General features: G+C 44.9%; 8 protein-coding genes across 8 annotated transcripts; 4 read left to right on the top strand and 4 right to left on the bottom strand.

The window, feature by feature from the left end:
• Positions 1–52: 52 nt before the first annotated feature.
• F5891DRAFT_663444 (tRNA synthetases class I-domain-containing protein) lies at positions 53–564 on the bottom strand (the record flags this gene model as incomplete). Its single annotated transcript, XM_041372691.1, has 3 exons — positions 438–564; positions 196–377; positions 53–126 (listed from the first exon to the last, which is right to left on the bottom strand). Coding segments are annotated over exons 1-3 (278 nt in total), but the record flags the coding sequence as incomplete, so codon positions are not given.
• A 173-nt stretch (positions 565–737) lies between these two features.
• F5891DRAFT_1058101 (uncharacterized protein) lies at positions 738–1,362 on the top strand (the record flags this gene model as incomplete). The annotated part of the gene is made up of 2 exons (XM_041362782.1): positions 738–1,230; positions 1,275–1,362. Coding segments are annotated over 2 exons (301 nt in total), but the record flags the coding sequence as incomplete, so codon positions are not given.
• Positions 1,363–2,786: 1,424 nt separating this feature from the next.
• F5891DRAFT_1194107 (uncharacterized protein) lies at positions 2,787–3,116 on the bottom strand (the record flags this gene model as incomplete). The annotated part of the gene is made up of 1 exon (XM_041367886.1): positions 2,787–3,116. The coding sequence occupies one exon, from the start codon at positions 3,114–3,116 to the stop codon at positions 2,787–2,789; it is 330 nt and encodes a 109-aa protein (XP_041221162.1).
• A 526-nt stretch (positions 3,117–3,642) lies between these two features.
• On the bottom strand, positions 3,643–5,280 carry F5891DRAFT_984191 (uncharacterized protein; the record flags this gene model as incomplete). The annotated part of the gene is made up of 5 exons (XM_041377409.1): positions 3,643–3,766; positions 3,817–4,466; positions 4,518–4,694; positions 4,758–4,816; positions 5,097–5,280. The coding sequence occupies 5 exons, from the start codon at positions 5,278–5,280 to the stop codon at positions 3,643–3,645; spliced, it is 1,194 nt and encodes a 397-aa protein (XP_041221161.1).
• A 1,053-nt stretch (positions 5,281–6,333) lies between these two features.
• F5891DRAFT_984190 (uncharacterized protein) lies at positions 6,334–8,494 on the bottom strand (the record flags this gene model as incomplete). Its single annotated transcript, XM_041377408.1, has 7 exons — positions 6,334–7,047; positions 7,102–7,477; positions 7,536–7,553; positions 7,639–7,766; positions 7,858–8,001; positions 8,072–8,275; positions 8,342–8,494. 7 exons carry the CDS (start codon positions 8,492–8,494, stop codon positions 6,334–6,336), a joined length of 1,737 nt encoding a protein of 578 aa, XP_041221160.1.
• A 357-nt stretch (positions 8,495–8,851) lies between these two features.
• On the top strand, positions 8,852–9,786 carry F5891DRAFT_984189 (uncharacterized protein; the record flags this gene model as incomplete). Its single annotated transcript, XM_041377407.1, has 11 exons — positions 8,852–8,870; positions 8,920–8,932; positions 8,978–9,030; positions 9,080–9,111; positions 9,161–9,173; positions 9,219–9,271; positions 9,321–9,388; positions 9,456–9,471; positions 9,522–9,575; positions 9,698–9,718; positions 9,769–9,786. 11 exons carry the CDS (start codon positions 8,852–8,854, stop codon positions 9,784–9,786), a joined length of 360 nt encoding a protein of 119 aa, XP_041221159.1.
• A 1,237-nt stretch (positions 9,787–11,023) lies between these two features.
• On the top strand, positions 11,024–12,608 carry F5891DRAFT_1194104 (uncharacterized protein; the record flags this gene model as incomplete). Its single annotated transcript, XM_041367885.1, has 7 exons — positions 11,024–11,160; positions 11,216–11,346; positions 11,400–11,611; positions 11,668–11,853; positions 11,921–12,319; positions 12,371–12,544; positions 12,585–12,608. The coding sequence occupies 7 exons, from the start codon at positions 11,024–11,026 to the stop codon at positions 12,606–12,608; spliced, it is 1,263 nt and encodes a 420-aa protein (XP_041221158.1).
• Positions 12,609–13,144: 536 nt separating this feature from the next.
• On the top strand, positions 13,145–16,562 carry F5891DRAFT_959924 (uncharacterized protein; the record flags this gene model as incomplete). Its single annotated transcript, XM_041375692.1, has 9 exons — positions 13,145–13,752; positions 13,791–13,940; positions 14,241–14,403; positions 14,459–14,604; positions 14,659–14,918; positions 15,103–15,285; positions 15,354–15,465; positions 15,515–16,257; positions 16,312–16,562. Coding segments are annotated over 9 exons (2,616 nt in total), but the record flags the coding sequence as incomplete, so codon positions are not given.
• Between the last annotated feature and the right edge of the window lie 449 nt (positions 16,563–17,011).

Below are 17,011 nucleotides of genomic sequence, written 5' to 3'. Positions count from 1 at the left end.
GGTGAAGGTGACTAAATAATGCCGACGCAGTGCGCACTCCCCAGCACAGAAAAGACCATGAGTGTCCCATCCAAATCGACGCGTGACATGATGGCCTGTTACGTGGGCATGTCGAGTGACTATGTCCTAGATCAAGGAAGCGGGCATTAACGGATCGGCCAACGATAAAGATCAGATATTACTGGAATCACATACCTTGATGGTACCCGTGAGAAGATGGCCATAGTGAGGCAGACCAGTCGCGAAAGGAGGACCGTCGAAGAAGACATATTCTGGCTTGCCTTCTGATAGCTTCAAACTTGTCTGGAAAGCATCTATCTTGCGCCAGTAAGCGATGACTTTCTCCTCCTCCTTTGGAAAGTTGAATGGTTGGGTTACTAGTCCGAAAGACACTGATAAGCAACATAATGCACGGATGTAGTCACCAAGCTACGCACTGTCTTGTTTTGGGAATGACATCCTAGTATCTCGACTTCAGCAATAGTGTGGTCTGTATGAGTAGCCCTGTCGCGATGAAAGCGATTCTTTTGAAGTGATATCTTGATCTAAAGTGTGACTCGAGTTTCGGATTATGACTCGGATATCAAAACCAAACACTGTGGGTAGTGTACGGTCAAATAGAGGGGTGTAAATTTACAGGCGTAAATTTACACCTGTAAATTAGCGTTAATCAGCATGTGAATCTCGAAGGGCATTTTGGGGGTGTAAATTTGGGTGAATTTGGAGTTTGCCAATCGGGCGTCTTCGTGGTGGTGAATCTGTGAATCTCGCAAAATATCTACACTGGCTAGGCTAGGCCATTAAATGGAAAACATTCGCAACCATGAATTGTGAAATGAGAAATAAGCTACAGTTACTATCTCTTTATGTTCAAAATCTCCCCGAAACCATTCCTTTGATTCTAATGTGAGTAACATTTTTTCGCATGTTTAGTTCTCAGTCTCATAATGACTACACAGAAACTAAAAACACCATACAAACCTCTCGTCAAGTGGCGTGATATGGAATCCACTATCCTTGGCAAGCGGTCCGCTGAAGATTTGCCTCCTGCTGGTCAAATGCCTCCTCCACCTGAAGCAAGGACAGTGGACTCGGACTTGGACTCACTGGCAGAAGAGTTTGACGATGGCGCAGATTGGTTGGATGCTCCAGCTGCTCTTTCAGAGTTTAGGACAGCGGAGAAAGATTCGTTTGTGCTTGCGGCATCCAGCGGTATTGATTTGGTGCACCCTACCTACATGAACTACTTGATTCAGTCGGAAAACAACCTTTACAGTCGGGTTCCGCACCAACAAAGAAGGCCGCAAAAACCTTGTCTCCGTCCGTCCCTGACCCTTCTGCTTGGGACGAGTGGAAAGTTGACTAACTCACCTAATTCACTGTAATTCACGGTACATTTGACCTGATTCACCTGTAAAATAGCGTTAATTTACAGACATGTTAATTTACGGTAATTCACAGTGGTGAATTTGAAGGCCTCTGGGCGCACTGTAAATTTACCCTGTGAATTTCGGACAGTTCCAAATTGACCGTACACTAACTGTGGGTATGTGTGTCACCAAGAAAGGTAGATCATGGACTAGCGCTCGCGAAAAACAGCTGAACAGTGTATGTGGATCGATGGATGTAACGATCGATTCAATTCACGGACTCATCGTTATATCGTACTACAATCTTGTAACCCCTTTGCAAGCAAAATTTTGGATCCCGCGTCAATGACTTTCGGTAAAGAGCGACTGAGTCACTTCAATCTGAATGAGCCAAGTGTTCTCCCGTCAAAACAAAGAAGCTACGAACTTCCACGCAATATGACTGCGGTGAGGCTTGGTGAGTCACTGGATTATTCACCCAAGGTGTCAAAGTTCTGAATCGTTGCTGCAGTTTCGCATGTCGCTAAATCAGATTGAACCCTCCAAACCCAATATTCGGTATTCAGTGACTGTCGAGCCACCATGGCTACATTTCACGATAGGATGTCGTTTGAGGTTTATCTCTCTTTTCCAAGTAAACGTTGACACCAATGGATCTATGTGTAGTAGTGCTCTCAAAGTTTCGATGTGTTTCGACCTCAAAAATGTCATGCTTGAACTACTACTTCCGGATCATTTCTGTGACTTTGTCGGTCCCAAACCAACTGACATCAAGGTCCGAGTTGTCGTTCCCCGGCAACACTCAACATTGATCGTCATAATACTCTTTCTGGAAGTCCAAGGGAAGACACGAGCTGAACTCGACTGAGGCATACGCAGTGATGTGCTACCCGCTTTCGCAGACCAGGATACTTGGCCATACATTCAAGAAAGGCTCCATCATCATTTCTCATTTATTTCCGAGGGGCATGTTCGCGCGACTGTGTCAACGCTGAAGTTTAACCCCGCAGTCATCTTCAGTTGAAAATCTCCTTTAATACAATAGTTACAGCTGTACATTGACTATTGGTATCCTAGAGTAAGAATCCGTCACTCAAGTACTCATGATCATCAATTTGATTGATTGACACGATAACGACATGTATCTGACATACCAAAGGACTACTCTGTGCAACAAAAAAGAGGGGGAGGGGGGAACTACTGGTAATGGATGATCCTCGCCGTCCTGGGATCTTCCTTCCTCAGGCCAACACATGAATAGCGGCAAGAAAGTAGGCTACCACAGCCCAACAACTCGGGATTTGAGGGCATGAATGGATGTGGCAGCCAATGCAATGAAACAACTATATGGTTTTGACAGGTGAAATAAGTACCAGCGCTTCCACCGATGATCTGCATAGGTCACTAACATTCGTTTCAAGCACCTCGGAACCAGCGAGGCGGGCCAGTCTTCTGCAGCGCCTCCTTCAAAGCGTTGGATTTTGACTCGGGGGGTGCGCTGGTTGGTAAGCCCTCCCAAGGATCGGAAGAGGCGAAGGCGATGCACCACAAGGTTTTCCCCTTGCGATTCTGCACATCACGAAGTTTGGTGTAACGGTAAACACCTGTCTCTAACCTAACATCTCCCGCAGCCATGACAATGATATCCGTCAAGTCGCTGTACGTCTTGGGGGGCGGATGACCCATCTCAATGCCTCGCTGGAGCAACCACTCCTCTGCCACAATATATCCGTAGAATTTGACCATGAAGCTTGAAAAAGTATAACATTAGGACAGAGGGGGTTTCGACGCAATGCATGTACTTAGCTCGCGAAATTTATGCCTGGGCGCACCATATCGGGCGAGGTCGTCACGTGACGTGAAAACCTCGTCCTGTTTTGGCGCGCGCACATGAGTTTCGGATTCTCCCCTTTCCCTTCTCGGTGCCTCGAGGCCGCCTCGTTTTGGTAGTTAGTAGTCGAGTGGGTGATAGGCCAGTATCTCCAGTATAATACCAATTCATTTTGATTGCTTCTCTTCTTCCCTTCAAAATGTTCGAACTGTCTCTTCCCTTCTTTCCGTTTTGTTCCTCACTCTCACTCTCTCCCTTCCACTCCCTCCATGGCAAATTGACTGTGTTTCGGTCCCTCGCTCTCTCGACGTTGTTTCGTTTCGTCCCTCACTCTCTTGGTGAAAATTTAAGGTGTGTTCATCTTCAAAATTGATTTAAATGAACTAAAGACGAGGCCATGATTATTAGTGTGTATAATATCGAAATCTACCTAATGGTCTGCTACTTGCGTGGGATGATCTCTCCACGGTCCTTCTTGGCACGTTTGACGGCAGTGAGCAGGGCTGTGTGGCCTTCTTTGTACTCTGGATATGCAGCAAGGAACACTGACTCATTTCCTTGGTACCTTCAAATGGTGAGTGACTTTGGGTGCTATTTTGGAGGCAGGTCACTCACTGTTCGAGGAACTCCAGCGCAATCAGAGCATGCTGGTGGTACTTCGAGCCGAAGATGGCTTTGTTCTTGCCCTTGAGCCATTCGGCTGGCCAGTCTCGGAGGGCCACATGCAAGCCATGTACGGGATCGGCTTCTGTCCAGTGCTGGATGATGTACCTCCAGGAGTCCTTCTTGGGAGCATAGCTCCCATCAGCACGCCGCATGGGAAGGTTTGGAATGTCCAGGCCCTTCTCGGGGAGTGGACGAGAGCCAAAATTCGTGGTGCCGGTGCTGTTTGTGACTGGATTGAAGGTGCGACTTGGAGCAGGGATCATCTGCTGTGGGATGAGTGTTGGGGACTCGTGAGGAAGGAAGGTACCATGGAGTGTGTGCTGCACTGGTGGCTCATGGACAAGAGTAGAGCCGGGCGGTCCATTCCTGCTGGAGATGAGTGTGTTTGTGAGGAAGCAGACGTCACTTCGCAAATCTTCAACATCAGCTGTGATGAACCGCTGCATGAGCTGCAGATCCTGTGAGCATGCAGGCCTGACAAGCCGGTGCTCGCCAAGCAAGGAGCCATCAGCCTCATTCTGTGTGGGACAAAGGGCATCGCTGTGGTCATTTTCGTAAGTCGAGAGCTCATCGAGTAGGTACCGGATGAGTGTATCATGCTGATGTATTTTCAGGAAGTCTGTCAGCTTGAGGGACTCTTGTCAACTCACATTCTCATTTTCTGCCCATGATCCCCACCACCTTACCCTAGCCAATGTCCAGCGCTCACCAACAGGTGCAAACATCCAGCGCCACTGTGCTCCACCATGACGGTAGGTGTGTGTGGTGAAACTGTCACCTCCACCTCGTGGAATTCCTGCGCCAGCGGTTGCTTCGTTGATCCAAGCCTGCACGGCATCATGCGAGATATGTTCACCACGATGGACGATCACATGTTTCAGTCATGTTACTACGTAGAACCCAGGCTCCGGACATGCAAAAAGGCTGTAGAATCCATGCCAGCCAGTCACTGGCCGGTAGACATAGAATCAGTGCTGGCCAGTCTGTCTAGGAATTCTAGTAATAGCATTGACAAGCATATTGCAATCACTGTATGATATGCAGAACCTGTGCTGGCCAGATTGTATAGTATATTAGTACAGGATGAGCTTATTGTGTAATCTATATATCTAGTTATGACTATAGAAAATGCTCGGCCTGTATGTCCTGAGGTGACATAGAAGGGTAATGGCCAGGACTTAAGGACTAGTCATATACCTAGACTACTAATATATGCTACTGCAAATAACTTAGGGTGATCTGGCCAGCTTGTCGGTGGGCCATGTGGAGCAATGTCGGCCAGTGTATGGTGTATAAAAAAGTATTGGGCCTGGCCAATGTGCCTATTGCCCACATAGAGGGATGGTAGCCAGGATGTGAGAAGCTGGCCCAGCCAGCACGGTGGCTATGTGGCCTACACCCATGGCTGGCCATTTTGTGTAGTACATTATTAGCCTTGGCCGACTGGTCTATGGCCCACGTATAGGGATGGCGGCCTGGATGTTATAAATTTAAAGGTGGCATGGCCAGCATGGGTTTTACATAGGCTACAGACCAGACAGGCCATTCAGTGTACTATAGAATAGACTTACCTGGCCAGTTTGCCCATGCCACCTTTAGATTTATAACCTCCTGGCCGCCATCCCTATACGTGGGCCATAGGCCAGTCAGCCAGGTCTAATAATTTTCTACACTAGATAAGGTAGTCTATTCTATGGTACATTAGCCTTGGCCAACTGGTCTATGGCCTACATAGAGGGATGGTGGCCTGGTGGTTATAAATTTAAAGGTGGCATGGCCAGCATGGGTTTTACATGGCCCACAGACAAGTCTGGCCATACAATAATGTTCTACACTACATAATGGTAGTCTATTCTATGGTACATTATATGGCCAGACTTGTCTGTAGGCCATGTAAAACCCATGCTGGCCATGTCACCTTTAAATTTATAACATCCTAGCCGCCATCCCTATATGTGGCACAAAGGCATGTTGGCCAGCCCTAATGATTTTCTTGTAAGCTCAAGTATTATAAATGATAGACAACACTATACACCACACACTGGAGGCTAGGGTAGTTTATTCCAAAGTACACTGAATGGCCAGTTTGGCTTGTAGAGACCAGTTGGCCAGGTCTAATAATTTTCTACACTAAGTAAGGTAGTCTAGTCTAGAGTACACTGAATGGCCTGTTTGGCCTGTAGCCCATGTAGAAGCCATGCTGGCCATGCCACCTGTAGATTTATAACATCCCGGCCGCCATCCCCCTACGTGGGCCATAGGCAAGTCGGCCAGGGCTAATAATTTTCTACACTAACTGGCCAGCCATGATTATAGGCCACATAGCCAACGTGCTGGCCGGGTCAGCTTCAGATATATCTATATCATGTCAACATTTGTATATTAAGACAAAGTATGATACCTAAGAGAATAATGACCAATGTGTTCTCTATTTAACAGCTCTGAAGACAATACACAAATATTTGACTAAAGAATATTCTTCCTAGAGGGTTGCCTAGATCTGGTGGACCGACGAATTGGTTCCTCTTCAAACCTGGCCTTCTTAGTCTTCACTGAGGAAGTCTGGTTTCTCACCCTTTTCTTCCCTTTGGATTTGCCTCCCTCGTCGTCCTTCTCCACCTCCTGCATCTGCACATCCAAATCTCCTGTCACCTCCTCCTGCTCATCATCCTGGTCCTGATCCTTCTCCTTCTCTTCCTCGTCCTCGTCCTTATCCTCTTCCTCTTCCTCATCCTCGTCCTTATCCTCTTCCTGGTCCTGGTCCTTGTCCTCACCACCAACTCCCCCCATTTCCCCCTGATTACTGTCATACAAGTTACCTGATGTAGCCTTCATCGCCAACTCAATGAGGCCTACAATGGAGCTTGCAGCATCACTGATTGCTCTGTCCACCTTAATCATACATTGGAGGTCCATGATTGAACTGGCCAAGTAGGAGGGGGTACCAGGTAGGGCCTCGTCTTCTTCATACTCTATGACTCGTTTGCAGTCTCTCAAAATCAAACCTAGGCCCAAGACCACTAGGGCAGCTGAGTCCGAAGACCTGATTGGGGCTTTTGTCAATAGCTCCAAGCTGACCATCACCATGTCCTGTGACCCGTGCAGATCCTCAGGAAGGTAAGACTCTCCACAATGCCAATCAACCCATGGAGGTAAGTCAAGCTCCTCTTGTGGTGTCGGCTAGTAAATGAGCGATGATCAATATATTCCCAAGATTAATAATAATACACTTACAATTTTTTCCGTCATGTTAGCCAGATCCTTGACTGCGTCTACGAGCTCCAGGTAAGAGCTATCAGTGCTGAGAGCATCTAAAAATTCAAAATGACGGTCAAGTGAAACCTTAGCTGGCGATGCTACAGCTAAAGTAGCACCCAGTTCAGCCAGACTATGCTGTTCTTCTTCAGAGGTAACTTCGTCATATGGTTTCACCTTCCTAGAACTTGCTTTGTCCCTTTTACTGCGTCTCATGTCCGATGGTCTTGCCTTGATAAAGGAGACAAGCCTCTTGTTTGCCGCGCTCCGACTCTCCCAATAGCTCCAGATGACACTGATATCCTTTGATCTCATGTGAGAGGGGTCACAGATGAGAAGATTATCTGGAACTGAACTAGCCGCCAAATATTGTGACGGACAAGGAGTGATGGTACGCCAGGGCACAGGCTTACTACTGCCTGTGAAAACTTCTACAGAAGCAAACCCAATCAGCAAGCATATAGTAAATTCATGACGAAGACACCTACTGTATGCAGCATGAAAAATCATACGTACGAGTTCTTGTTGATTCTTGAGTCTGACACCATCGCAAGAAGGAAGTTGGGCATAGCCTTCATCGTCCAAAATGAGTTCAGGTAATCCATGTTCCTCCTCTTCCTGTTCGTCTTGATCAGCTGTTGGGTCTATTGATTTATAGTCAATTAATGTTTATAAAATGAAGTGATAGTAACCATACAAAATTCGCCCTTCGCCCACTCAGCAAAGAACTCAAACCCAGTTCGTCGCGTCGTTGTCGATGAGGTTGAGATGGATGAACAGCACAGTTTCGGCCAAAACCTGTGCTTGGTGAGACAACTCGAGCGCCCCGCAGATCTGAAGGAAGGTGTCGAAAACGGGCTTCCCATCGCGGTAAAATCCCTGTAGTCGATATATGTATGATTGAATCAATACAACAAGAATAAAACGAAAACAAAGGTTAGAAACTCACGAAGTAAGGACTCTTGTGGCGGCGGCCATGATATTGCGCCAGGACATGGCATGAAATGCACATGAATTTGACGCCGACTTCAGAAATAATGTCCTGGTGACATGGCGTGATCTGCAAGCAGTGGGAGCACATAGTGCGTGGACAGGAGTCGCACATATACAAGTAGTGCTCGTCCACTGATCCATCACGACAGACGAGACAGAACTGTAGGTAGATGTAGATAGTTGCGGTTAGTTGAAATGTTAAAGAAAAAGAACTTTGATTACGCACATTGTTATGATCCATTCTCTCCTCCTCCTCGATCCTCACAGTCCCCACTTCTACCCTTGAAACGGTCGAAACGGCACCAGGTAGGTTGAGGGTGACACGAGGCGCATCACCACCAGTCGACTTCTTGCAGGTTTGTTTGGTCCGAGGGGGCATGGCGTAGTCATGGATGCTGATATGCCGGCTGCTGCTGGGTAAACGCGCAAGGCAGAAACAATGGTAACAAGGTGAGAACAATGGTATAGTATTAGTATTGAGACTACAAACGGTAGACGTGCTGGACTTGCAAGTTCACAAATTTGCGACACAAACACATCCAAACAACAAACAATACCAAATAGACACGTGGTTCAAAGTTCAAAGTTCAAACGCACTGTTGACTTTGCTCTTTCCACCCATCTTCCTACTAAACACCTTTTCCTTTCTCATTATTCTATGATACACGCTAATTCTATGGTACCCTTTGGGTCCTTGCAGGGCTGCAGCCTGCAAGGATCCAAAGGATCTACCATAATGCTAACTTTCACACTTGGTAAGTTTTTTCTTTGTTGTATACCGTTTGCTAATGTTTCTCTCTACAGAACTTAGCATTAGGTAAGTCCTTCATTCCGTTCACCACATGCTGATCTCACTCTCTAGTTTTCTGGAGTCTTTGTGTCAAGTATGTGTATTGGCGTCTGGGTGTGTCACTAGTAAGTCTTTTCATTTGGTTCACCATGCGCTAACATTTTCTCTCTCTAGTGTTTTATATTAGTGTTGTACCTTCACGCTTGGTAAGTTTTTTCTTCGTTGTATACTGTTTGCTGATGTTTCTCTCTACAGAACTTAGCGTTAGGTAAGTCCTTCATTCCTTTCACCACGCGCTGATCTCTCTCTCTAGTTTTATGGAGTCTTTGTGTCAAGTATGTGTATTGGCGTCTGGGTGTGTCGCTAGTAAGTCTTTTCATTCGGTTCACCACACGCTAATATTTTCTCTCTCTAGTGTTTTATATTAGTGTTGTACCTTGCGTCTGTCTGGCGTTGTGACTTAGCGTCTGGGGTTGCTTTCAGGTAAGTCTTTCGTTCTGTTCACCACGCGCTAATATATATAAATATCTACAGTTGTCTTTGTATCTAGCGCCTGGAAGTCTCTGGTAAGTCTTTCGTTCCGTTCACCATGCGCTAACACTATTTCTTTCTCTAGTGTATTATCTTTGTATTTGTACTCTGGGGGACTTTCATGCGGTGCATGCCACTTGTGAGTGGCTCCCGCTATTGATTCTGGGGGACTTTCATGCGGTGCATGCCACTTGTGAGTGGCTCCTGCTCATTCCCAGTGCATGTTCTTGTTAGCGGCTCCTTACTTTAATGTTAAGTAAGGCAACTGTTTCTCATTCAATTGTAAGTCGCGTCTGACTCCACAGACATTTTCTTGCTGATGAGTCTTACAGGACATTGTCGCGATATAACTTTCAAAGCTAAGTGCTTTACTTTGATTATAATTATATCTAATTGTTCGGCAGGGTCATAATCTTTATGTAGACTTTCTTAGAGTGTATGGCTTTGGTGAGGAGGGCCCCCTCATCAAAGTCGTACACTTCTCTTTATTTTTCTATTTTTCGTTGTATTATGAACACTGTAGTAATGGATACTTATGTACTGCATTTCTCGCTATAATATTGCGCACCTCAGATACTCGTTTTTTTGCCGCTGTGAAAAGTCACGTGATCGTGGAAATATACTTTATGCACCAACACAACTAGACCTGGCAACATGAAGTCCAACCATAGGTGGAGGTTTAGAACTGTGGTGTAGATACTTACAGTAAGCTTGGGATCCCTGTGGCGACGCCCATCTGACCAACATACAATAAGAGTGTGCGCCCTACCATTGGGAAGGTTCTGGTAAACATTGATGTAACTCTTGCTGGTCTAGTTACATCAATGTTTACCAGAACCTTCCCAATGGTAGGGCATGAAGTCCAACCATAGGTGAAGGTTTAGAACTGTGGAGTGGATACTTACAGTAAGCTTGGGATCCCTGTAGCGACGCCCATCTGACCAACATACAATAAGAGTGTGCGACCTACCATTGGGAAGGTTCTGGTGAACATTGATGTGTCGACAGCGGTTATAGAAGCAAGCCTGAGCAAGCTTGGGATCCCTGTGGCGACGCCCATCTGACCAACATACAATAAGAGTGTGCGACCTACCATCGGGAAGGTTCTGGTGAACATTGATGTGTCGACAGCGGTTATGGAAGCAAGCCTGTCGGGTCATGCCTTATTCTACAAGATGCACTACTTGGCTGTCGCACTTTGAAGTGGGCTAGACTACAATGATATAAATGGTTCTGCAATCACTATCAGATTCCTGCTCCTCAATAATCTCAGTATATCACATATTCACATATAGCACTGAAGACTACATCATAGAGCTTGTACTTTTCACAGTAACTAGGACTCCGCGTCTTTGGTAAAAAATGCACGCGTGTTGTTTGGATATTTCCTTCGGAAAACAATGAGCATCGCTAACCAAATACCAATAATAGCTGAATGGGGGTGACCCATATGAGTCTAAATTAAATTCACGCAGTTTGATCAAATTCATCAAACCTAATTCAAACCATATTTTAATTTTAAAATTTTCTGCCAAGAAACCAGGTTGAACCAATTCCCCACTGTAGTCTTAGTGACTGACTTGCGTCATGGCCTCATTAGAGCCAGAGTCAAGGAACCTTCGAGCCTTGCTGAGTTCCGAGATAACGAAAATTATGAAGGAAGCCTCTACAGTGCCTATCTACAAAGATAGTGTCCTCCAGTCTCATCTACTGCAAAAGGCACGGTATGTGTGGTTATCAGTCAATTATGATCCAAGTAGCTAATTGACATTGATTAAGAATGAGGATCCGGTTGCAACTAAATGCTTGTGTGTCCCAATCAGAGCCTGCAGGTCACAGCTCCGCTCTAGTGACGCAATATGAAATATGTCGTGCTTCCTTGACTATTTCCCATGCAATTACTAATCCATGTAAGCCATTGTAGAATCAATGCTAATTTAATATGTTGACATTTGTGAGATAGACTATGTCACATGGGATGTCAATCGGTATGCTGACATGGTGAAATCCTCCTACAGCCAGCCAGATGGGGCCCCATCAACAGAACAGAAAAAACTTAGCAAATATTTTCCAATGGCAGTACTAGGGAAATTTTCTGAACCAGCTACAATTGTCGATAATCATGGCAAGATTTTGGTTTGGTACCTCCCCAATATCTTATCTTGTAGTCATGTGGTAAGTTTCTTCTTATTAAGTTTAAATTGTTCCATAGTGACAGCTAATTAATGAAGGATTTGATGAACACTGCTACCACGGAACTTCATGATTATCTGCTGAAATCCATTCCAGTCACGGAATCAGCCATTGACAAGAAACACTCCTGGCGTTCAGACAACTTTCTGGTGCCCGAGGGCGGAGGAAAATTTGGAGCAGGACGGGTCACTATGTCCCCTGCTTATTTTATGCAAAGACGCGAGGTAACTTAATTTTATTTTTGAGGGTTTCATCATTGACATCAAATTTCTCACATGGTCGGTGATTTAGAGGCTTCAAGATCCTTTAGTGCCATCAGCTTCCTATTCCGCTAAATCGGTTCAACATTGGCTAAAGGCTATCTCGGGCACTGAATTTTTCTTCAATGCCATAACAGCTATCATTGCTCCTGAGCTATTTGAGGCAGGCTCAGCCGCGGTCTCAAAGGTAGTAAATGTCACTAGGCAGCCTAAAAAACCAGTGCCAGTGTCTGAATGGCCTTCGATTTTTACTGGAATGGAGCTTATTGCTAATTGGATTACATTGAGTCATCGTGATGCTGGTGGGGCCCGATCCCATTATGACCTTCTAGCCAGTTTGGGCATTGGGCATGATGCAACTTTTTCCATTAAAGATCTCAATGCGGAACTTGATTACTTCCCTGGAACATTGGCATTCATTGCGGGCAAGGTATGAACCTTATCATTTCTTCCCTGAACCATTGCTTATATCGGTGGGAAGGTTTTGGAGCACTCAGTGGGTCCCTGGAAAATTGGAGAAAGATTTGTTGTTGCACATTTTATGAAGGACAAGGTTCATGATCGTGTAGGGGTGTCCAAGCCAGCATTTCCAGTTCAGATGGACTTGTTACAATTATTGGGAAGTAGTGTTACAGATCATAGACCTAGGAAGCGTGTAAGAAGGGAGATCTAGGGAGATCTGATGATTATCTCAGAGTGGAGCAAATTGGGACTCTTGAAATTTTTTTAATAATACTAGTGTTAGTTAACCAAATTTCGCATTCTCTGGCTGCAGTGCACATTACACCGTCATGTCTGGCAAGAAAAAAACTCGTCTAAAGTCCAATACTTTCTCTTTTCAAGACAGAGGACAATTATCCAAGGGGAAGGACTTGGATGTTCAGTATGTTTCTCACAAAAAAATTGCGAAGAAAAGGAGAAAACCAACATGGGTGGAATCATGTGCTGATCCTTGTTATGAGTTGTCAGAACAGCCTTCACCTGCCTCTAGCCCACAGAAAAAAATTAAGCACCATCATCAAGGACTAGACAACATTCAAGAACATGATGGAGAGGTTCATGGAGATTTTATGTTATATACAGATAATCCAAGACGACAAACTAAGGCAGGTACATCTGGTTAAATCCAAACATCTTCATGACTAAGTCAAACATTTAATTCAAGACTCAAAACGACTTCATTCATGAATATCTCATTTATCGTGACTTATTCCTGGATATTATCCTGGAGTCGTAAAATTTGGCCAATGGAGGGCTCTGTGAATCTTGTCAGGGTGAAGAAGGATTGCTCCGGTGCTTGACTTGCTCTGGTGACCATTCATGGTGCCATGCATGCATTCTTACAGCCCACCAGTCATTACCCTTTCATAAGATACAACAGTGGAACGGAAAGTGCTTCTGTGACACATCCCTCACCCAGCTCGGTTATATATGGCACCTGGGTCATGGAGGACAGCCATGTCCATGCTCTCAAGGCTCCTCAGAATGGGAGGATATAGATGAGACTACAGACAAGCATGGTGAGGGAACTGGAGTACACACCACCACCGACTCACTTCCAACGACCACTTCCCTAACCATCATTCATTCCACTGGAGTATTCACTCACAACATACTCTGGTGTCATTGTCCTGGATCTCCAAAACAATACTTGCAGTTGCTCAAAGCAGGATTATTTCCAGCCAGTATATCCCGACCTCGAACTGCCTTTACATTCAATGTTCTTGACAACTTTCTCATTGATGCCCTTGAATGCAAGACATCTGCATCAAGTTTCTTCCAAAAGCTTCGTCGACTTACCAATAATGCTTTCCCAGATTCTGTGCCAGTAAGACTTACTTATCTTGGATTATTTTTTGATAAGTTATATTTTGTCAGGATTGATATCGTGAACTGATGAGGGTGTCTCATCAATGGAGAGATTTGATGAATCGAAAACGATTTGGATTTGGACATGATTCATTGGTAAAGCCTGGACCTGGCAACTTAGCTCTATTTTGTGCTGCCTGTCCACAGCCTGGAATAAATATGCCATTTCATTGGCAGGACAAGTACAAAAGGCAAGTGATTATCTATTGTACGATTACTTGCACCAGCTGGCTAGTTATTATATGTGCCCTCATACTGGCCAGCACCCCTTCTACATCTGGCATATATGTGCTGGCCAGCCAAGCTTCAGCAAATTGACAGGCTGGCCGGCTTATTCCTACAGGCCCTACTGGGGCAGTGGCCAGCTGTGGTATTATATATCAACCAGCTGGCTGGTTTATGTAGACTGGATGTATGGGGCCACTGGCCATCTATCTGCTGTGATGTTATTGGGAAAATTGTGCTAACTCCTTATTTATCAGCTGGTTGATCATGCAAAGATATGTTGTGGATGGCAACTTCACCGCTCAACATATGAATATGAGACAACCTCACCTTGATGTCTCCCTCTCTGATGGTCTAGGGTATATGGTGACAGAGGCTGAGTACCAGGCTCATTTGTCATTGGCCGTGGAAAGTAAGGATGTATGTTTTTTTCTGGTATTTCCACCTCTGTGTTCTAACTAGATATTTATTACAGAAATCCTCTTGCAGTAATCATCGTGCAGTAAATGCAGCCAACACCAATAGAAGCAATCTTCGAGCAACTGGTGTAGGTGCCACTGCTTATGCACGACATGGGTGTTTTGTTCCTCATGCAGTGGTGGACTTTCAGAAGGGTGAACGGTAAATTTGTATTATGAGATTGAAGTCTGTCAATAAGCTCATGCATGTTTCTAGCCACATGAATGTTGACTATTCAATATGCAATGCTATCAATGGGCATTCTCATGGCATTGATACCACCCTTATCATCTATGATGTAGGATGTCAGTGGTGCATTCATTTTGCTGAATGTGTAGCCAACTGCCCAGGGTTGTCTCTACCTGAACAGAGTCAAGTTTTGGCAGCAGTTGGTAAATTTCATCTGAGCGCACACAAACTTCCATGTTTTGCAAGATTTAGTCTCAACTTCATTCAAGGGGCCGGCCAAGTAGATGGTGAAATACTAGAGACTCTCTGGGCATCTTTCAACAAGATATCACCCACTGCTCGATCCATGAGTAAATGTCATCGGCAGGAAATTTTGGATGATCACATGCGGGACTCAAATTGGAAGAAACTAGTTGGACTTGGTAGGTGTTCATTTTCTCATTACAGAAGTAATTAATCATGATAGCACAGTTAAGACACTCTTGAAGAAGCACCAACGAGCCATCAAGGGGATAAGAGATACAAAGCTTCCTTTCGATGAGCTGACAAGTGCATTAGATAAACAAAAAATTGCTGAATGGGAAAATGATGAGAAGAAGGCAATGGAGGAGCGAGGTGAATGTCTTGACATTTATCAGCTCAAGATTGATCAAGGTAATCATCCCTACTATTTTTCCATGGCAAATCAAGGCTAACCCCAGTTTGTCATTGGAATTCTGGAGCCCCTACAATGGCTGAAATTCGACTAAGATTAACCGAAGCAGAGAATGCTGAAACAGGAAGGTTAGGAACAGTCTCTTGGATCATTCAAGGTATCAACCTTGAGGATGCCCAGTACGTCAAATTTTATTTAAGCCTGACAGCATGACCACATTCATTGTAGGGATGGGTTAAGATCAGATATTCGTCAACTCCCATCTGATGCCACTGCTGCTCAGAAGGTTGCTCTTCAAGAGAAACGACAGAAACTATCAGCTCGTATTACCAAATTCCATGAAACAGCTGATGCTATGACAGAGGGAATCGAGCTGGAAGCAGGTATAGTGCACACAGATGATCCTAGATTTTGCAAGGCAGACGATGAAGAGCAAGACTGGGAGATTCATCCTGTCAACCTTGAAGATGATTCAGAATTGGTGGATGATGAAATTCCAGCTGAAGATATGGGCCTCTGGATGCCATCATCAGTTCCTCATGATCAGGTTTTTTCGGTTCATTTATTAGCCCTGCAGGCAGAGGAACTGGAGCTGAGAAAAGGTCAAGCCAATGATTGCCTTGAAAGGATTCGGTTGGCTCTTGGTCATAAGGCCGTCATCTACAGACAACACTTTCGAAGTGCTAATTCTGTGTGGACTGGGACAAGGTCCAAGCAAGAAGCTCGACGTTGCCACATCAAAATCGAGAAATATGTTCGGAGTTATCAAAGGGCAAGATTGGCTATGGAGAGACTGGGCATGGACCAAGATTCTCTAGAAAATATTTATCAAGAAATCTTACCAGAACAGCTCAACATTGACAAGGAGGTAACAGAAGAGAATAGATTTGGCCAGGGGTCAGACAAACTCGCTTGGTTTTGGAGAGTTAATGGAGCAAAGAAGAGTCAAAAAGATGCTTGGATGAATGAATGTGAGTAACATTGTGGTCTATGTGATTGGTGTAATTCAAAAATTATGTTTTTAGTCTACAGAGTGAACTGGCTGAAGGCCAAGGCAAGATGGAACAGGTGGGAGGAGGAGTTGAGTTTGGTTCAACATGAAATAGGGTGGACGATAGGTTGGTTCAAACATCAAGAAGAAAAATGGCATCAACGGTGGAATCAAGCCATGAAATCTGGTCATCAACCTTATGCTTATAGACAGGTGCTGGTGTGGAAAGCGTTTGTGACGGAAGCTGAGGAGAAATTCAAGGACAAGCTATTAATTATCACTTAGGATTGTCTTCCAGTTATCACAATTCAGTAACTAAATGATGTGTAGACTGTAGTCAGCCAGGCCATAAAGATAGAACTCTTGAAGCCAGCTTTCCAGGAGTCAAATGTTTTTTGATTGTCTTCATAGTTGATTAAAGACAATATGCTGGTCATCCGACTTCACTCATGCCAACTGGCCAGCTTCACTACTACTTGTCATAAAGTCAAATATTATGGCCAGCCTGACTATATGACACGTAGCAGCGAGGCTGGCCAGTTATACATGAATAGTGCTATCATGGCCAGCCTTACTATATGACATGTAGTATTGAAGCTGGCCAGTTCATACTCAAATATTGCTGTCATGGCCAGCCTGACTATATGACATGTAGTATTGAGGCTGGCCAGTTCATACTCAAATATTGCTGTCATGGCCAGCCTGACTACATGACATGTAGTATTAAGGCTGGC

This window comes from Suillus fuscotomentosus (assembly GCF_016647785.1).
Source record: "Suillus fuscotomentosus strain FC203 chromosome Unknown F5891scaffold_65, whole genome shotgun sequence".
NCBI lineage: Eukaryota > Fungi > Basidiomycota > Agaricomycetes > Boletales > Suillaceae > Suillus > Suillus fuscotomentosus.
This window is presented reverse-complemented; position numbering and strand designations above follow the sequence as displayed.